This window comes from Ambystoma mexicanum, chromosome 2q (assembly GCF_040938575.1).
Source record: "Ambystoma mexicanum isolate Mex_15411 chromosome 2q, UKY_AmexF1_1, whole genome shotgun sequence".
NCBI classification, from domain to species: domain Eukaryota; kingdom Metazoa; phylum Chordata; class Amphibia; order Caudata; family Ambystomatidae; genus Ambystoma; species Ambystoma mexicanum.
In genome coordinates, this window is record NC_090924.1 from 192,899,968 (window position 1) to 192,921,834 (window position 21,867).

At 47.2% G+C, this 21,867-nt stretch overlaps 1 protein-coding gene across 2 annotated transcripts in view; it reads right to left on the reverse strand.

Moving 5' to 3' along the window:
* Positions 1-21,867, reverse strand: part of LOC138569274 (multidrug resistance-associated protein 1-like) — a 1,459,677-nt gene that overhangs the window by 1,016,068 nt on the left and 421,742 nt on the right. For both annotated transcript variants that reach the window (XM_069647112.1, XM_069647111.1), the window contains exons 7-8: positions 590-721; positions 94-321 (exon numbers count right to left, since the gene is read on the reverse strand). In XM_069647112.1, coding sequence (XP_069503213.1) covers positions 94-321; positions 590-721 — 360 coding nt within the window. The remainder of the gene's footprint in view (positions 1-93; positions 322-589; positions 722-21,867) is intronic.

Here is a 21,867-nt window from a genome sequence, read left to right on the forward strand (position 1 = left end):
AGATGCAAGAATAGACCGAGAACAAGTACACTGCAGTAGAAAAACAATGCAAAAACATATATGTGTATAAACTTTGGAACATCGAACACATACCACATAATTAGCGGACTCATAAACATGAGGATCGTGAAGAGGAGCATCAAGAAGGAACCTATCAAATAATAGACTCCAAACGTACGACATATAATCTTCAGCAGGACACCGCTGCTCATCTGCTTCTCGGGGCTCTTAATGAGAAGCTCCACTTGATCAGCTTCGTCCTGCACATTCTGGGCTTCTCTGTTCTGTTGCCCAAAAGCTGTCAATGTCCTGGCCTCAATTCTGTTGAATCAAATGAAACCGGTAAATACGGTTATGCAACTAGAATTCATATTTTGCTGCTTTTCCAAAATGCGTTGCTGTATACATTCAATTGTAATTGCTCATTTATAACGCGCTTAATGCCAATGGGTGGTTTCTACGCGTGGGATCAGGATTCAAACCTGTGTTGCGCTGCATTGTCTTGCTTCGAAGACAAACGCATTGCCCCTGACCTGTCTTTCCTCCCCACATGCATTATTTAGGACAGCCCGATCAAATGTAGACTCACTGTTTGGTTCTGTCCCATGACCTCTGAAACTGCCTGGAAAACTCTGAAATGGTTTCTTCCGCTGTGTCCGAGGATCTCAATGCCCATATGTCTTCCTCCTCCAGGGGATGCTTGTATCCTTTCATCATAATTCTGCAAATTACATATATGGTCATGATAGAACATCAAATAATGCTTGCATGGGTTTACTGTATGCAGTATGCAATATAAGACTTGAATAACAGATTTTTTTTAGATCTCTTAGAGCACACAATATATGGGGTTTCCACTTGAACCTGAACCCATTCTGATTACAAAAGATCAGAATGCATACACACAATAATATGTTTTTTAAAATAATCTTCTGTACGGAAGTTGAAACGGTTATATGTGATATTATCAAAGCAAATTTCAGAGTGGTACATTTCACGCAACCAAAATACTGAAAAAGTACAGAATTCTTTTTTTTTTACTTTGCTTCCCCAAATCCAGTTTTTCTTTTCTTATAACCCAACCTCGAACCTATCCCAGCCCATTTTAACCCCTTACCCAACTACAATATATATATATATATTTATTTAAAATGTTCAGTATTTTTTACTTCGGTAAAACTTACCACTCTGATTTTTTTCGGTAAAATGACTGGATACCGTTGAAACATACATACGGCTGTACGTGACAAGAAGTATCAAACTGATGACCTATCATGCCAAATTAGACTGCCCGATGGTCTACTAAGGGGAAACTATAACCATTTCCTCCCAGAGACATGTTCTTTAACGTCTGAATGGTGGTCATTTCATTTGCACTGTTTGGAAGAAGGCTTTACAACATTTTACCCAAGGAAGTTATGCTCTGTTCTGAAGTGTCTGGCCAGACATGCCTAGTCATTACCATAGGAGTGTCATTTCCTAGTATTAACCAGTATATTTTTCTGGTGCTCTTTGCCAAAACACTGTAGAGAACCAATGCACGGCAATAGAGCTTGTTTGTTGAAAAATAGCTACGTGAAATATATCCTACCGGTAATTTTGGGTAATGAAGTACTTTTTCGGATATGTGTTCACTTGAATTAGGAACAATGCCTTTCATTCTCCTGATAGAAAAGGTTTGGATTGTGACATATCATGTCACAAAGTGACATCATATGGCCAAACCTTTTGGTACTAACAAGGTAGAAAGAGAGAAGGGTTGTTGGGAAGCAAATCTTTGGTTGTCATGGTAACTGGCAGTGCTTGTGACATGAACTGGCTACAACAGAGTGTGTTATATTCTGTGCACCTGTGCCATATAGACCAATGAGGGATTGTGTTTCAACATTTAGGCCAATCAGGAGTTCTGACAAATGTGCCCAAGCTTTCATGTGAGGGTTGCACAGAGATATCATTTGTTTCATTTGGCTCCCTCACAGACCTCTGGAGTGTTTCTACCCCACGTTTGCAGTGGTGTCCCCACAGCCCTCTGTTGGCTTTGGTCATCCTCCTCCTCCTCCTCCTCTCCCCACTGCCTAGGGCCATCTTTTCGGTGCTCCTGAGCACTATCCCCTTCTCCCCTTCTGTGCGGAGAGCATCACGGACAAACCTTTCACATGTTGTGTGTGATAGGAAGGAGGCAGTAGTGGTACGCACTGCCGCACTCATGAGAAAAGAAGACTAAGGAAGGAAGAAGGGATATGGGAGAGGCGGTCACGCTCTTGATGCTGGCTCAGCTTTGGCGCATAGAACTAAGGAAGGAAGAAGGGATATGGGAGAGGCGGTCACGCTCTTGATGCTGGCTCAGCTTTGGCGCATAGAAGGGCTGAGAACCCCTTTACAAGCTGACAGCAGCTCACAAGTGATGGGAGAGCAGCAGTCAGAGCAATAGCCATGCAGATATTGTCCAGATTGCTTCACAGACATGCATCACCAAAGTCCTCTGATGCGTCGGTTTAGTATTTATTAATCATTACGGCACCTCAGTTCCTGGGTCACTGCAAGCCACAATTATTCCCAGTAGTATCTGTCTGCCTGCTCCCGTTTGTGTTTTTTTCTTCAAAGAAAAAGACAACCTACAAAACGTGAACTGCTTTTTCCCCACTGTATTTTTCCCCGGCATCCTTTTTCTGTGTGGATAGCTCACCTGTTAACTGCTTGGTTCTAACATGGAGCTGCATTACACCTCGCAAGTTACAACCCAACAGAGCTGTCCCAACCCCTCATTCTTCACGGTTTAATACATAGAGTACTGTAAATTTGTCAGGTAGCTAGGAACTTAGCGAATCTGACAGTATCTGCCTGTGTTCTCTCCTGATCATATGCTCCTCTCCTCTGGGCCCCTTTCTTTTTCCAGCCGGCAGTCAGAGCAGCTCTACCTACTCCCATCAGGGTCCTAGATCCACCCTTTTCACCTTGAACCCGCCGCATTTACATTTGGGCTTCGCCTCTCTGCTCCGTGCATTAACCACTGGTATCCAGACAGCAGACATGGAGGGACTACTTCCTTTACTATTTTAACCATCTTTATTCCTTTTTTGATTTCTTAGGTACATCAGGCATGTAAGTTATCTCACCAATTTCTCTAAAGATCAGGCATAAATGTACTTATGTTGCATAATTGATTTCCCTAAAGAAATGAACTATTAACACCCAGGCCAATTGGCCAGGGTACTAATGGCAAGAACATCCTTTATCTTCCCTATTCCCTTGGCAAGGCTCTTGCTTAGCTCAGGCCTCCCCTAAGCTAGGGCTGTCCACCTCTGAACACGGGAGTGATCACTATTTGCACCTCTGAACAAATGCACTAGCAGAACATATCAACACATCTAGACACTGGGCCTCATTATGAGGTTGGCGGCAAACTCTCTCCTTCCACAGCTGCCCCTCCCCGAAAGATAATCCCCTCAACTCTGAAAGAACGCCATCAGCCTATGGTGGGCTCCCTGAGGCGTCTTCTAAATAGCTCCTTCCCCTGGGCGGTTGCAGCACAACAGCAAAAGATGTGCAGGCAGTAGAGATGATTTAATAAGAACAAAAGGCCCCCACAAGTGGGGCGTTCTTGAAGACCCTCCTATTATCCTGCCAAATGTGTGTCCACAGGGGCAACGAGTCACAACTTAATTGCTTCAGGCGATCCATCAGCACAGTAATTAAAACAGCAAATTGAAACAAGGAAGGACAAAAATGACAAGAAATGCAGTCAGAAGGCGGCAATAGTGTGGCTTGCATGTAGAAAGATTGCTTTTAACAGTGATGGCCCCCACTCCAGTGATAGTAATTGGCGGACACTACACAAGTTTCAACTTTCAAGCAATACATAAGCAATGAAAGCTTATGCTTCATGCCATAGGTGGGAAGGAACTATTCAGCTCCGTATTTGGCTTACACCCCTAGTTAAATCACACAACATTTCCAAAATAAATGCCCACAATTCGCAATCAAGACATCATATTAGTGTATCAACAAAACCAACTTTCTTCTGCAGTTCACCTTCCTCTACTTGTCAGTTCTGGTGTGCAACCCCTAAATAGGACCCCATGCCATGGCCACCTTCATGTATCTATGTGCAGTGTGCCAGGTTAGTGCCCGGCTGTCATTTTGGAGTTATTTACACTCATCAGCATAGCTACCAATGCTATGTTCATATATGGAAACACCACAAAATGCATTCATAAATGTAATGCACCCCTTGAAGTAACCCCCCTCTTCCCCTCCTCCCACTAGCGGCCTTGTAAAACGTGATGGAAACCATTACACTAGGACTGCATAAGTATGTTTTCTGGAAGTCTGAATGTACCATACAAGCCTTCTATGGTGCACTAGACTGTCCAAGTGCAGTTTAGGAGGTTTTGCCCTGCCATCTATGTTTACAAACAATATTCAAAATGTGCTTTATACATTTTATTGTTCTACTTTCAACTTTTTGTAGTGTGTTTTATTTCAAATGAAAACGTGTAGTGTTTCATGAACACATAATGAAAAGCCCTTGAACTGAATACTTTCATGGAGACACAAAATGCCTGTGTGGGGGGAGGGGAGGTCGCTGTGCCCATATGGGCCAGCCCACATGCATAGCCGTCAACTGACCCGTGACTCGAGGATGTGGCCGGTAAAAAAAACACAAAACAGGGCTGCAAAGGTGCCAGGGAAACCCACAAGAAGGGCATGCTGAAAAACATACTAATTACGTTCCTGTAGTGATGATCATTTTAGAGCCAAAGCGATCCTTCACTCTGGTACAATGTTTTTACTGACGTAGGCCTTTGACCTCATGTGACCCCGTAAAGACTGCAGAATTCACAGGTCAGAATTCATAAAAAGTATAGCCTTTGGTGCCTCATCTCCGATTTAAGTGCCCAGGAAGGAGTCAGTCACAAATGTTGTTGGTGAGGCTTGGTTGAAAATAATGCTCATTTCTGAAAAGAAAAGAAAGCACTGGAAAGACATATATACAAGTCTTTACAATTGGGTTAATTATAAGTCCACATAATTGTGTTTGCTCCATCGCTATATATCTCAATTACCAATGTTTTAATTTGTGAATAAAGTCACACTGATAGTGAACGGACATTCTCAGAACAGCTTTGCCCAGGATCACAAGACAATTCAGTTAAATTTCACCACTTCTGAAGGCCAATCTGTTAGGCAGAATTATATGCAGTACCCTTTGGGAACACCACACCCAATTAAGACTACAAGTGACAGTACAAATTCACCTTTGGTACAAAACTGTACTACACAGTAAAGTGGTAGCGATGGCTGAGCAGCCAGACTTATCTCAAGATTAAAGTGAGCAGTATCAATAGTTACACAAAGGACAGCAATACTATGATTCAAACAAACACCGACTCAATGTTTGAGTAAAAGAATATACATTTATTTACACATCAGTAATAAAACATTTCACTATTATCAAGCAGTTGAAAAATCACAATTCTTAATACGCTACACCACACCCAATAGATTCTGGACGAGTTAAGCTCAAGATGAAGTGTGAGCAAAATGGCACTCCAGCAATTTAAAAGGGAGGGAAAGACAAAGTTAGACAGAAGTTGAGCAGCACCAACAAGAAAGTAAGCAGGGCAATCTAGAAAAAGGAACTACAGTGAAGAAATCAAATCAAGGGGCCTGCGCCAAAGTCAATGGACCAAAGTCTTTGCAGAGGATCACACAGTTCAGGGTAGTTCACGGTTAAGTCTTTGCCAAGAGTTCAGAACGAAGTTGGTCGGACGAAAAGTTACTTTAAAGAATAGAGAAGGACAAGCCCTCGGATTGGCAAAAGATTTCACACACTTTCACCGTGGTTGGACAAAACGAACAACCGGGTTAGCACAGTACCTTTAGAGCAGAAGAATGCTGTAGCTGACGCAGACGTTCCTGGCAGGTCCTGCAGGCTCACGGTTCCTGAAGCGACTGTCGGACTGGCAAGAAGGAGGAAGACTGGAGGGTCCTGCACTGCCAAGGGAAGAAACCAGCAACGAAGCAAAGCAACAAATAAAAGGTGCGCTCCTTAAAACCCAAGCAGGGTCCGATCCTCCTGGCTATCCGGTTCACTGTAGCTGTGCACAGCAAATTCGACCAGAGGAGGGAGGCCTGGCTTGCAGTTTGTCGAACTGGTTGTTCCCACCAGCTCAAGGGGCGAAGATTCCTTGCAGATCTTCCCTGTCGTAGAAATTAGGAGATTCAGACCCACAGTAGGGCTTCACCGGGAGGTTCAGTCGTGGTAGAGGTCCTCTTCTGTCAGCTTCTCTTCGGTTCTCTCAATCAAGTGGCGACTCTGCCTTCTCAGTCCCAGAGACCTGCTTTTTATGCAGTTTTCCCCCATTCACACAGCCTGGCTGTCAATCACACAGCAGGGTGGCAGTCCTGGCGGGACAGTCACCTAGCCAATCAAACAGGAGTGCGACTTGGGTTACCAAGGGAATCCATGGCAAGGGTCCTAAAACCCCTCCCACACATCCTGCCTACCCAGACTTTCAGGCGCCTAAGGAGGGCTTCTGTGCAGAAGCCCGCCAAAGGACGGCGAACAAAGTAACCAAACCTGGTTTGGCGCGCAGAGTAAAAAATGAGAAAGACCTTTACAAAAAGAAATGGCGAATAAACCCAGCCGGAACCAAATAAAAGTAAATGTGGACCAGCGGATTTAAGTTCAAGGCTACTAGGGTAGCCTAAAACAATACCAAGGCTATTTAACATAACCACAGTAGGAAAAATAGGGTAGATACCACTGTCACCAGCCAAATCTTAATGAAAAGGGAACGAAACGATGTTCCATGAAAGACAGACAAAAAGGGATAACTATTAACCCTTTCCAGATAGTTTGTACTGGGTCTGTGGTTTTAAAAAGGCTAATAACGTCAATGGCAACTTTACATGTTCTGGGAGATAGTCAGTCCCAGAAAATAGAGTTTGAGTTGGGAAGTCTAAAAAGACAACCCTGTGTCACTGCACTGAAGGTGCTGTGTAACACAGTAAAAAGATGATGCCTATGGAGTAGGTGAGGCTCCACAGTCTATGAACGCAAAAAATGTTAAACACACACACAGCAAAACACATGTAAGAGTGGGAAAAAAGGCTCACACTCTTACCAGGTGAAAACAAGAAATCCTAGAACTCCAGCAAAGCTGCTGAGGGACTCAGTAGGCAAGGGAAATTAGCCATTCTGGAGAATTCTCCCTAACACAATCAAAAGGTAACTCAAAAGTACAATGCAGCGCACAGTTCCACTGAGTTATGCAAATAAGATAATTTGCTTGTCTGTCAAACTAATTAGAAATTCAATCAACTAAGGAACTTTCACCTTTATTGTGGCAGATACACGTATCTAAACTATAAAACACTTACAAAAAGGTAGATAAAAGTAAACTGTGCTTGTTTCTAGTTTTAATGCAATTGTCCTCAAGGTGGTGGATGCAAAGCACACTTTGTCCTTTTGATGAGGTGGGTGGAGTTATGTAGATCATGCACATATTTGGATTGCAGGACAAGTGAACCTCAACCTCACTGTGAAAAGTTGGCATCTATGCACATGCTGGATTATCTGAGATCCTCTAATGGAAGCTAACTCTGGTATTGGGGGAGTGGCACTGAGCATCAGTGTCGAGCGAGGAAGGAGACCCTTTTGGGAGGAGCACAGTGGTGCTGACGAATCCTTGTGCATGTCTTTCACTCTTGGTGCGGTGCAGTCAACGACTATTTAGCAAAGTGGTAGCCGCACCATAGGTAAGGTACATTTTGAGTACAATAGCAAATCCGAAAGATTATTTGCTAATACCTAGTGACTTGTCCCACGGTTTTGGATGACATTTTTTGCAGACAGAATTGTAGACACGAGTCCCCCCAGAATGGAAATTCTGGGAAAGATCAGTTTAAAAATAAAAAGTTATTAAGAAAACAAAAACAAACACTTTTGCCCTAGTCCAGATTCATTTTACCATAGACAGAAGAGCCACATTTTCGCCGAACCGCACAGCGAAAACTACTGGACGGAATTAGACCAAGTATGAAACAACTTGTTCACGAAACGTTGACTCGAGATCCGGGGGATGCTTGGATCCAGTCGTTTTTTGAATATTTGACAGAGAAGGGGTGCTCCATTCTCCCAAAATTATAGAGACATCTCCCATGATACTTTGCAGCAGAGAGACTGAGAGGCATTTCAGAAATGAAGTTGGTAGCTATTTTGTCCCAAAATTCTATTGCTAATAACTATTGACTTGCTGCATGGATTCGGATGACATTTTTAAAACAGAACGTTTGTCAGGGGCCCCCCAGACCGCAAATATTGGGAACAAAATGTTATAAAATGACAAAAGTTATTAAGAAAACAAACCACCACAGTTTCACAATTTTCAGCCAATCCTTTTTCCCATTGAGAAAAAGTGGCATTTTTTAACAGCTGTATCGTGAAAACTGCTGAGCAGATTTGGATAACATAAGAAACAGCTTGGGCATAAAGTGTCGACTTACATTTGTTGACTGGTTTGAGATAAACCAGTAGTTTTGAAAATATTAAACTTAGAAGGGGGGCCCCCTGCTCCTTAAAACCTTTATATCGCCTCGGTGCTTTTTACAGCAGGGAGGCTGGGTGAGGCTAATACCTTTTGACTTGCTGGATGGATTTGGATGACACTTTCCAAACAAAAGGTCTGTCAAGAGCCCCACTAAACTGGACATTTTGGAAACAATTTGTTAGAAAATAAAAAGGCTATTAAGAAAACATAAAAACGCTGTTTTCAGCCTACTCAAATTCATTTTCCCATAGAGAGAAAGCACCGTTTTTTAACAGCCATAAAGTTAAAACCGCTTGCCAGATTTTGACAAATAAGAAATAAATCCATCCAGGAGTTTTTAAAATATTCGACAGAGAACGGGGTCCCCCTGGCCCTTAAAACCTTTATATCTCTCTTGGTGCTTTGCAGCAGAGCGGCTGAGAGAGGCTAATCATTTTTTTCTTGCTGAATGGATCTGGATGAAGGCTAGTGGCCTGGTAGCGTTTTAAAATATATAATTGGCACTGCCAAAGGCCCGTGCGGCCCTGGCTAGTGGGCCTGAAAGTCATGGATAGTGGTCACGGTTGAACGCCGTGGCCACCTAGTGGATCCAAAATAAACATATTGGGGGAACATGTATAATGGAAACGGCCGAAGACCGTGGTCACTTGCCATGGCCGAAGGCCACGGCTAGTGGGCTGGTAGTGTTTTAAAATATACAGCTGTGCTCACTGGCCAGGGTCGCAGGCCAGGCTAGTGGGCCTTAAAGACATGTATAGTAGTCACAGCCGAAGGCCGTAGCCACCTAGTGGTTCCAAAATAAACATATTGGGGGAACATGTATAGTGGACATGGCCGAAGGCTGGTGGCCTGGTAGCGTTTTAAAATATACAGTGAACACGACCGAAGGCTGTGCTCACTAGCCAGGACCAGTGGGCCTGAAAGATATGTATAGTGGTTATGGCCAAAGGCCATGGTCACCCAGTGGGTCCAAAAGAAACATATCAGGGGAACATGTATGGTGGACAGGGCCAAAGGCCATGGCTAGTGGCCTGTGAAAAAACTATGGCATAGAAAACCCTTGAAATTCACTAAAATACTGTTGCAGGGACGTTAAGTTGAGCAATACATTGTAACAAAACCTTTCAAATTCAGAGAAAAATTGCAGGGGGCATGAAGTTAAGGTGGCTTTGCGTGAATTCTGTGCCGAATTTCAGCCATTTTGTTGCGTTACATTTTCAACTTAACGTCCCTGCAACTAACGTTTTTTTCCCATAATATATAAAAGAATAGCTCATATCGGAAGTTTGAACACAAAGAAATTCAATTCCAAGGCACGTCCCTTAAACTGTTTCACGATCTGGTGCAGAACACATTTACAGCAAATAAAAGAGATGATGCTGGAAGGTTTAGAGTAAATCTTAACCTCTTACATGTCTCTGGACAACCCCCCAGACCATACAGACTGGGGAAAGACTGAATGCAAATTCAGCTTGGTTCCACCCGAAACGGGGCAGTCCAGCCAGAATTGCTTGGTTGTATCCCTCCTGCATGAGACCACAAGCATCCTCAGACATGTTTCGGCCTCATTGGGCATCATCAGTTATGTGTAGCTTTGGTCTTTACAACACGAAACAGCCTCATGACAGTAATATCCTTGCTCAGAAACATGTAACTGCTATTCAAATTCAACTACATTGGGAAAAAGCATCTCTACATTGGAGGAAACCGCAGATGATCGATTCTAGAACAAACAAAAAAGACAAAAAACAGACATGTGTAACCCTGGTGTCAATTGAGTCCTGGCCCACTGACTTGGCCATTGCCACTAAGCGAGGGTGGGACCACTATACAACGACACCCTCCCCGGAATAACTGTGGAATGAAACAATTACCTAAGGATCTATACTGAGAATGTCCCACTCAGAAAAGAAACCCAAGTGAAAGCAGCTTTGAACATTTGAGCCTTATATACCAACATACCTCAGTATGAGGCAATGCTATGCATAAGACTATACTGCAAGAAGAAAACATTAACCAAGTGTTTCCGACTGGGCTTGTATTGGAAATTGTGAGAATAGTTCTTGCACATAACTACTTCAGTTCAAGGACACTTTCTATATCCAACGTTTGTCCCTAGTTTGGTCATCCCAAATACTGTCTCTGGAATCTTAGGTACCTCCAATATATAATATCATATATTTACATAGCATTCTTGTGTACTGTTCTTCTCAGATACTGATATTTCTAAACAGGACAACCATTGGTTTGACCATGTACCTTTCAACTCCTTCTATACACGGATTGAAGTAGTTTAACCTGTTCCTTCTTTGGAACACCACTTTTGATCCTCTCATGTATCTCTCAAATTAATTATTATGCACCCCTAATTTTGTATGTTTTTTTAGATTAATGTATTATGAAACTGTGACCTTCACATGAAACTGTTGTCCTGAAGAAGGTTTTTACATAAGGAACACACCAAAACGTGAATTTATAGACCAAATAAGGCTACATAAATTAAGTAAATTGCACTTTGACATTTACTCCTATGGACATTAAAATCCATGAATTGACATATGCTTCCATAAAAATTATAATCCATTAACTAATAAGTGGTCTAATTTGATTAAATGGGTCTACACAAAATCATGTTGTAGCACATGTATTACAATTCTGACTGACTAGAGGTAAAATACTACTGATCAAATGTAGCTATTTCTTTTTTTTATTGACATAGCTGAAATAAATCAACTTTACAATATCATATAAAAAAACATAATAAAAATGATTGTACACATGATAATTATAAAAAGAAGAGAGCACGTAAAAAAAAGACAAAAATAACTCATTTTAAAACAAACACAAAAGGACTTTCGAACACAAACCCAGATTAATGTATCCAATTTTTTTTTAAACGTGTTTATTTTTTGTTCGATACACAAGAGAGCATACATCATAACAAACAAAGGTTTTGCAAATTATTAAGCCCAATCAGTCCCTTTTCTTTCCGCTAGCCTTCCCCCCTCATCCCGCCAACCCTCAGTCCTCACCCAATTCTTGGTCGTCTGCTCACCGTTCCATGCCTGTGTCCTCCGCCGATAAGGCGTTTGCCACCGCACGTGGCTTGAATGTTAGAGCCGGATAGCTCTCGTCGTAGTCTATTAACGGCGACCAGATGTTTGCGAGGCTGTGAAGTCGACCTCTACTTGCAGCTGTGATTTTCTCAGCTATGAAAATGTCCCATAGTTTTAGCCACCACAGGATCATTAGGGGGCCCTCCGGAGATTTCCATGTTCGCGCTACCATGATCTTGGCTGCTAAGAGGAGCTGGGTTAGATGGGCTGCTGTTCTGCCAGATCTTGGGTATATGCCTGGGATCGGGGCTCCTAGTAAGATTGATTCTGTGTCCAGGGGCAGCGTGATCTTCGTTATGTCCGCTATCGCCGCTGTGCATTGGGACCAGAACTTTGCGACCACTGGACATGACCACCACATATGTATGAATGATCCTTGAGGCCACATTGGCGCCAACAGCGGGGGTCCAAAGACTGGTTGATGTGGTGTAGTCGGAGTGGAGGATAGTACCATCGTAAGAGTAGTTTATGGGCACATTCTCGATTAGTGATGCAATAGGAAGAGGAATGGGCACGAGCCCAAATGTCTATCCACGTCTGGTCCTCTATCGGATGATCTAGGTCCGCTTCCCATTGAGACATGTAGGTCGCTCTGGTGGTGAGAGAGTTTGTCTGCATTAGCTTGTATATAATCGAGATCTGACCTTGGTGTGGAGGGTCCGCTAGAGTCAGCTCTATGGGGTCCAATTCTCGAGTAGCTGCCACGCAAATTGATGGATGAGATCCAATGTCGTAGCTGTGCGTAAGAGAATCTGTCTGTTTCCCTTAGGTTAAAGGTGCTCTTGCATTGGTCAAAGGTGTGCGGGCAGCCCCTTTCAAAGAGCTGGCCCAGGGAGTCGAGACCTCCTGCGATCCAGTTTTTAAAATTCGCAGGGTGGGCTCCTGGTGAAAATGTCAGGTTATGGAAGACTGGGGCCGATGGGCTCAGGTCTCTTGGGATGCCCCTATATTTGCGTGTCCATTCCCAGGCTTTCAGGGTATGCTTGGTGGAGGATAGCATGGTGGGCCATGTTCTTCTGGAGGTGGGAGATAGATGCAAAAGGAAGCGGAGGGGGAGAGGCAAGCGGGATTGTTCCAACTCGGTCCATCTTGGTCAATTTGAGCTAATGATCCAGGCTTGAGTGCGGGCTAATTGTGCTGCAATCTGATATTTCTGGAGATCAGGGACTCCCAGGCCTCGTAGGTGTGGACTGGTCAACATCGTTTTCATTGGGATTCTTGATTTTTTACCCTTCCAGATGAAATGTAACACCTTCCACTGGAGACGTTGAAGCGGTGGCCTGGGGATCAGGACAGGGAGCGCAGAGCAAGTATAAAGGAGTCGTGGGAGGAGGTTCATCTTGCACGCCGCTATCCGGCCCAGCAATGAGATCTCCTGTGAGCACCAACGATCAAGGTCCTCCTCTAGGGATTTAAATAGTGGTTGGAAATTCACCCGATAGATGTCCTCTGAGCGGGCTGTGATCTGGACTCCCAGATAGGGAATCGCCTTTTCCGATAGTCGAATCGGGCAGAGGGCTTCAAACGACGCTTTATCCTCAGAGTTCAGTCCCACCCCTAGGGCAGAAGATTTCATAAAGTTTATAGCGAATCCCGACGCTTTACCAAAGGAGTGCAGTTCCGCCAGGGAGGATCTTAGCGATTGGGTGGCGTCCGTTATGGTTAACATCACATCATCCGCGTATAACGCTATTTTATGTTGAGTAGGACCTACTTGGAGGCCTTTAATTCTGGGGTTAAGACGGATTCGCTGGGCCAAGGGTTCCATAATTAGGGCGAAAAGCAAGGGGGGATAGGGTGCATCCTTGTCTGGTCCCACAAGAAAGGGGGATCGGATCAGATAGAAAGCCGTTGACTCGGAGCATGGTTTTTGGGGATTGATAATTAGCCAGGATGAATTTCTGAAATGTGGGGCCAAAGTGAAAAGATTATAGAGTGAGTCGGAGGAAGGACCAGTCCACCTTGTCGAAAGCCTTAGTCGCATCCAGAGCCAGCACTGCCAGTTTTCGTGAGTCTCGTTGTGCGATCTCCACCAAGTTCAGGACTCTGCGAATGTTGTCTGGGGCCGATCTATTCATTATAAAGCCTGTTTGGTCCGGGTCGATAATGTCTGGGAGCACTTTCGCCAATCTGTTGGCCAGCTCTTTTGAATATATATTGGCGTCCAAATTCAATAGGGAGATCGGCCTGTATGCCGCGATGTCATTCAGGTCCTTCCCTGGTTTCAGCGCCAAGACTGTGATCGACTCTTGCATCGATGGGGTAGTTGTCCCAGAGCCAGCAAAGGAGTTGAAAAGAGTTGTCAGGGGGTCACCAACTGGGGGCAAAAGATTTTATAGAGGCGGGTCGAGAACCCGTCGGGGCCTGGGGCTCTTGGTTTAAGACTCTTGATGGCTTTGTCTACTTCTTCACTCGAGATCGGGGACTCCAGTTCGTCTCTGGTCGTTTGGGAGATTTGGGGAAGCGCTGCCTCTCAGAGGTAGGATTGTTGGTCTTTGAGCGATCTAGGAGATGCCGTCATCGTGTCTGTAAGATGGGTCACCATCTTACAGACACGATGACGCAATATGCCGTTTGTCTATTTCTGCAAATTGGACTCTCCCTTGCGAGTCCCGGAGGCCTAGGATTGCGTTTCTCTTCGTGATTTTTGCCAGCTTCTCCACCAGGAATTTGTTGGCTTTGTTTCCTTTAGCATAGTAACTTTGCTTGGTTTTGGCCAGCATCTGGGCTGTGCCTTCCGCATAGCGAGCTTCCAGTTTCTTTCGGGCTATCTGTAGAGCTCAGTGGGTTCTAGGCGTCCAGTTCTTTGCTTTGCATATTGCTTCTGCTTAGTCCACTTTGTCCTGCAGGGCCTGGCGGATTTGTCGCTTCTTTTTGTGATAGGCCGCTCCTTGGGAGATCAAGACCCCTCTTACCACCGCCTTCATAGCATCCCATGTGGTGGCCGGTGAGGTGTACTCGTTTTTATTTTCCATGAAGAAGTCCTTGATAGCTTTCACCGTCACGTCTCTCAGGGCCATGTCGTTCAAAATCGGGTCGAAGAGCGACCATTTGCGTTTCGGAGGTGGATCTGGGTCATGAGCTCTCATCGTCAATATAATTGGGGCATGATCCGATAGGATTCTGGGGCCGATGATAACGTCGTCTGTGAACGCTAACGCCTGTGGAGAAGCCAACAGGAGATCAATGCGGGAGTAGGTTCTGTGGACATAGGAATAGAATGAATAGTCACAGGAGTCTGGGTGTAGAACTCTCCAAGTATCCACGACATCTAGAGTTCGGAAGCACTTGAGTAGAGCCGTCGCAGTGCTATAATCTTTATGAGCCGGGGGGTGAGATTTATCCCTAATTGGGTCTGGGACCCCGTTGAAGTCCCCGCCTATTATTGTCTGGCCCTCTATAAATTGTGATAGGGCTTCCTCCAAGGTAGAGTAAAATTCCTCCTGCTTTTCATTCGGCGCATAGACCGAGATCAGCGAGTATAATTGGCCATGTATCTGGCATTTGATCGCTACAAATAGGCCTTCCGGGCATAGTAAGGAGTCTAGAATTTGAGGATGGAGATCCTTGGCGAAGAGTATTGCTTTCTTGGTGCCATTTGATGCTATAAACTGGAGCGGGAATTGTCTTTTTCGAAGCCTAGTGGAATCCGCTGGGATCAGGTGGGTTTCTTGGAGAAATACCACTGAGGCCTTTTCATCCTGCATACGTTGTAGAATAGATTTCCTCTTCTGTGGCGAGTTCAAACCTCTGACGTTGAGCGTCAGGAACCGGACTTTCTGGTGTGGCTGTAGGGTTTCATGCTTTGCTTCAAGTGATTGAGAGATCGTTGGAGGGGAGGGACGGTGGGGGTCAGGCATCATCCGTGGGCTTAATTTCATTGTTGCTCTCCAGTGATCGTGTTTTCTGAACCCTCCAACGGGAGGATAAACTTATCATTTTAGGGGAGGCCGGAGTTTCGTTTCCGGACAGTCCCCCAGCCAACAGGGCTTTCAGTGGTCTATTAGCCAACAGGGCTAGGGCCATCAGTCTTAACTGGGTTCGTCTCCAAGGGTAAGAAGGTGGCATACACCTTGGAGTGGGGGGTATGGACCGCGAAGGTCCCGCGGCAAACTTATCAGCTAACATACTTCAGCGGGCAAGAGGCTCTGAGCCGAGGTTCTCGTAGAAGTGTCTTATTTTTGGCGTCTCTGCGTTTTTGACCAGGGCTGATGGGCCTGCTTTCGAGGAGGCTGGTCTAGGTCATCGGGAGTTGAGGTTGGACTGCGAGGAGGCGAAGATCTTGGAGAAGCTGAGTGTAGGATCGATTCGGCATCCTCCAGGTGACTTATCGAGCGCTGGGTCCCTTGGTAGGTGAATGAGAGGGCTGTCGGGAATAGCCACCGGTATCTGATCTTCTGGCTCTGTAGAAATTGGGTCAGGGGCTTGAGAGCTCTCCTTTTTTGGAGGGTCATCAGGGAGAGGTCTTGGTAGATCTGTAGGTGGGTGCTCATGAAGGATAGTTCATCTTTAGTGCGACTAATCGCTGCCAGAGCTTCTTTAGTGGAGTAGAAATGGACTCGAGTGATCACGTCTGGCGGGGGATCTGTGGGTACCCCTCGTCTCGGGCGTAGCCTGTGGGTTCGGTCAAGGATCAGTTGGGTCTGGTCCAAATGTGGGAGAAGGGTTTGGAAGAAGTTTCCAATGTATTCTGGGAGGTCTTTATCTAGGATGGATGAGGGCACTCTGCAAATGCGCAGATTATTTCTTCGGGCCCTGTTTTCCAGGTCTTCCTGCTTAAATTCCAGGAGCTCGCTTTTATCCTGAAGGGTCCGAATTGATCGTTGCATCTCTATTATAGCTGCATCGTGGCTCTTAGTCAGGTCCTCGACTTCACCTAGTCTCTGTTCAGCTTCTGTAACCCGTTGGTCCGTGCATTCTAGTTTCGTGGTGAATTCGGAGATGCATGATCTAAATTCTTTCTTAATCTCCAGCATAAAGGCCTGTATATCCCCTTTCGTTGCTAACCTTCCCTGTTCTTCTGAGGGCTTTTGTGGGGTAAGTTTCTGAGGGTCTGTTTTCTTGACTTTATCTGTAGTTAACAACATCGTGGAGATATCCGAGTTTTTGGATCCCTTTATGGCCTTCGTCATTGTAGTGGTTTCAACGCTCTTGGGAGTCCAGATAGGATGTTGCAATAGGTTGATCAGTAGGTTCTCTGCTCAGGTGGGGGTCTGAAGCATTGCCAAGCTTGTCCCCAGGAGCAAGCAGGCCAGTGACAGGGATGGTGGGCCGGGGCGCCCCAGGAAGAGGTTGGGTCGGAGGGGAAGATTGGGCCCTGTGTGGTGGGCTTGGGCACACCGATGAGGGGGGGTAGCTCAGGATCAGTCCTCCGCGGCTGAGAGGCCGGGCCTGTCCGCAGTTCGCCCCCAGGAATCGCACAGGGTTCGGGGTTTGTCTGGTAGGGAAGGCACTTCCTCGCCGTGGCACTGGTCTCGGGTCTCTAGGGGGAATGCTCTGCGCCACCTTCAGGGAGAGACAGACCGAGGCCTCCTCCGGATCGATCCTGCTTGTGTGCTTTTATTTTGTTCCGGCTGCGGGGCCTTATAAGGGCTAGGGACAAGGCCTGCCGGGATCGCGCCACTCGCATATCAGGAGCGGGGGGACCGCAACAGGTGCAGGCTGTATAACGCCGCAGGGACGCCTACCTGGATTCCGGATTTTCTCGTCGCTTCCCCACCGTGGCTGTACCGCCGCTCACTTTCAGCCAGGTTCCTTGGGCAGGTGTAGAGGCCGGGCCACCACTCCGTGCGATCCAGCGCTCTCGGGCTCCGGCAGCTCCGCTACTGATGTAGGTCGCGTCCCACCTCGGGGAGGATCGCAAGGCTCCGGGACCCTCTGCAGATGGTGTGACGGCCCCACGCAGGCCGAGCCGAGGCCGATTGCCCGGAATCCGCGGGTCCGCCCCACCCTCACCGCCGCCCTCCTCCGGGATGCCGCAGTTGTATTGACTGTTGCTTGGGGCTCTTCGTTGATCCCTCAACTCCGCTCCGACTTCATCTGGGTCGATTATTCGTTTATGCCTCGATTAGGCCGCCTCACAGTCACTCCGCCGACAATTACTTCCCCGGACTGGGGTTGTCGCACTCGGCGGCCATCTTGGAGGCGAGATCCTGGGTCCAGGGGGGGATCCTTAAAGGAGCTATTTTAGCAGCTCCGTGTCCGCCAGCCATCGCCAAAGGTTCCAAGGGGAGCCTCAGACTCTCATGCTTCCCTGGAATAGCAGATTATTGTTGGATGCCCGCTGCAAGGGCTGCATTTCGCTGGATGCCGCGGGACTCAAGCGGAGGCCATTAAAGGAGCGTCCACATCGCTGAGGCTCCAGGCCACGCCCCCCCAATATATCCAATTTTTAAATCAACTTCTAATCACAGTTAGAGAGGTCTAAACAGTTCTTGGACAACCATCTATAATCCTAGTCCACAAACACTCACATCTACTAGACTGTTGTCATTCTTGTTCCTGACTTGACATGGTCTCATTGACAGTCCTTTCATTGCTCTCCTGCAATTTCAGACGATGAAGAAACGTAATGGCCCTTAATCTAGTCTGGGTGTAAATTCCAGAGTGTATTATCTTCCATAGAATTTCAGGAGTAAGGAATCGGAAAAGTTCAGTCAAATATTTAAAGTGTGTGCGTCGCTGGTCAATAAGTGCATCACACTCAGTCAGGAGATGCCTTAGCGTTTCAACATGATCTTGTCTCTTGCAGAAGTGGCAAAAATTATCTGTGCTCTTGATAATTTTACGTCGCGCCAAAACCTGTCTTGTTGGCCACAAGTTCAGCCTCAAACGAACAAAGTTGTTTCTGTGCAGAGGTGATGGAGATTGCACCAGATAAGGCTCGGGTACACTATATTTTTTTATGGCAAACAGATCAGGGTCAAAATCTCGATACTGACAGCAGGTGTCTCTAGTGTTAATCCAGTCACTCTAAAAGAGTTTTGTCTTAACGTGTTTAGGATTTTGAATCAGTGTGACTAGAGAAACATCTGCAAGTGTGAGGGCATAGATGACTAACTTCAAGATGAAAGAGCCAGTTGAAGAAAGGACAAATTCTAATAGTATGCCTAACACAGAACACATTTGTAAAGCTATCAGACATTTTCTAAGGAACAAGTTAGTTACCTGTAACTTTTGTTCTCCAGCATGGGTCTGGCATGGATTCACATGCTCATGAATATGCCCCATCGTCAGGCTGGGAATCCTCGTAAAGAAAAAAATCAGTTTCAGTTTTGTTTCTGAACTGTCTTTCTCCTAATAACCAATCACTGGTCTCTGGGTCATGCTGCCCCCAGCCAATGACTGCCCTCTACCTAAGCCCATCCTCTGGGGGCTATCTTCAGATTTGGTAGCACGTAAAGGGGCAGTAGGACCAAGAGAAGAGCCCCACAGGGGTAGGAGGGAGGGTTCGCATGTGAATCCATGCCAGACCCATGCTGGAGAACAACAGTTACAGGTAAGTAACTTGTTCCTTCTCCAGCATGGGGTCTGGCATGGATTCACATGCTCATGAATACAAGAATACATAGCAGTACACACATGAACAACCATGGGAGGTGGCAAGGCTCAACATTAAGCATTTACATCAACTCAACATTAAGCATCTCTTACCCCCTCACCAGGCCCACCTTCAGGCGAACAGGTTGCGCAGCACTGCCTGGCCGACTCTGTACTCCTCCCTGGAATGCCGGTCAACGCAGTAGAATCTCGTGAAGGTGTGCGTCGACCTCCACGTAGCAGCCCTGCAGATGTCCAGCAAAGGCACACCAGACAGGAACGCCGTTGTAGCAGCGATCGCTCTGGTTGAATTGGCTCTCGGACGGCCGGGCAACGGTCAGTTTGCCAACCGGTGACAGTGCATGATGCAGCCAGAGAGCCATCTGGAAATGGAAGCCTTTGAGAGGGCCTTCCCTTGGTTCACAGTTCCAAAATTCACAAACAGTTGTGAAGTCTTCGGTAAACTCTTCGTGCGCTCCACGTAGAAGTTCAGCGCTCTAGCCACATCCAACGAGTGCAAAGTCCTCTCGGCCGGCGACGAAGGCGACGGGAAGAAAACAGGGTACACCAAAGGCTCCCTGAGATGGAAGTCTGACGGCACCTTGGGCATGAAAGAGCGGTGCGTCCTCAGCACTACCCTTGTCTCGTGGAATGTCAGGAAGGGTGGTTTGCAGGAGAGGGCCTGGATCGCTCCCACTCGTCGTGCGGAGGTGATGGCCACAAGAAACGCTGTCTTCCACGATAGGAACTTCAACGGTGCCGAATGCAGAGGCTCGAATGGCGGCTCCATGAGCCTGCTCAGAACCACGTTGAGCTCCCACGCCGTGGCCAGAGCCTTCACCGGCGGGAATGATCGGAATAGTCCTTTCATAAACTCCTTCACCAGGGGATGAGACCACAGAGATGATCGCCCCGCAGTTCTGGTGTAACGGGAAATCGCTGCTAGATGTATCTTGATGGAGGCATGAGCTAGCCCTGCCTTGGCCAGCGACAGTAGGTACGGGAGCACTTGAGGGGCCGTAATCCACAGGGGGTTAATCTTCTGTGCACGTCACCAAACAGAGAACCTCTTCCATTTTTGTCCATAGCACTTGAGAGTCGAGGATGCCCTGGCCTTTGTAAGCACCTCCTTGCAGTCCGCGGGGATATCGTACCCTCCAAACTCTAGTGCTGCAGGAGCCAGGCCTGCAAGTTCAGCAACCCCGGGTCATGGTGGAGGATGGCACCTCCTTCTCTGGCGAGGAGATCCGCGTCCGTCGGCAGTTTGACTGGGGGGGACGCTGACATGTCCAGAAGGTCCGGAAACCAGATTTGCCACGCCGGTGCGACGAGGATCATCCTGAACCGGGACCATCTGAGTTGATTGATGAGTCGCAGCAGCAACGGCAATGGTGGGAATGCATACAGGAACAGGCCATCCCAGGGGAATGAGAAGGCATCGCCCATGCTCCCCGGCTGGGGAAACCTGATGGCGAACCTCCGGCACTTGGTGTTCGTCGCCGTCGCAAATAGGTCGATCTGGGGATTGCCCCATCGTTGGAATAGTAGATCCACTTGATCCTGCCGCAGTTCCCACTCGTGGCACGAGCGCAGCTCCCTGCTGAGCGAGTCGGCGATGGTGTTCTTTATTCCTGCCAGATGGAAAGGTACCAGAAACATCCATTGGGCGACGGCCCAGTGCCACAGATCCTGGTCCTCCTTGATAGGGCTGGGGATCTGGTGCCTCCCTGCTACTGGATGTAGAACATCGTGGTGGTGTTGTCGGTGAAGATCCTTACCACCTTGCCCTTCAGGGACGGAAGGAATGACCTGAGGGCCCAGAACACGGCTCGGTGCTCCAGGACATTGATGTGTAGTGACCTTTCCTCCAGGAGCCAAAGGCCTCTTGCGTGGAGATCACCGGTGTGCGCTCCCCATTCCTCCAGGGAGGTGTCCGTCGTCACCGTCTCCTGATGTGCCGGGGTCTGGAAGTCCATACACGCCACCAGATGCGCGTGGGTGCCCCACCACTGGATCGCTTGGCAGAATGTCTCGTTGAGTGAGATCCTGTATTCAAAGCTGCCCGCCACCTGCATCCAACGGGGTTGAGGAACTCTTGCAGTGGATGCATCCGCAGCCTGCACAGGCGCACGAGGTAGATGCATGAGGACATCATGCCGAGCAGGGACTTGATGGACCTCACCCTAGCCACGTCCATGGTCAACAGCCGTTGCACCTTACCCAGGATGGCCTTCGTCCTTTCCTCCGACGGAGAAGCCAATCGCGCCACTCTGTCGAACCTGGCTCCCAGGAACAGGGCGACTTTGATGGTACCAAGTGGGATTTCGCGAAGTTGATTGAGAATCCCAGATCCGTGAGCAGTTGGACGGTCTTCGCTGTGTGCACGGGGATGAGTTCTCTTGTCTTTGCTCGGATGAGCCAATCGACCAGGTAGGGGTATACGTGGATCCCCTGCAGGCGCAGCCGTGCCGCCACTGGTGCTAGGCACTTGGTGAATACCCCGGGCGCCGACTTCAATCCGAAGGGAAAGGCCTTGAACTGATAGTGTCGCCCTTGGACCACGAATCGATGTCCTTTTAGAATGGGGATGTATAAGTAGGCATCCTCCAAGTCCAGCGACGATAGGAAGTTGCCTTCCTCCAGCTGTCCCAGTACGC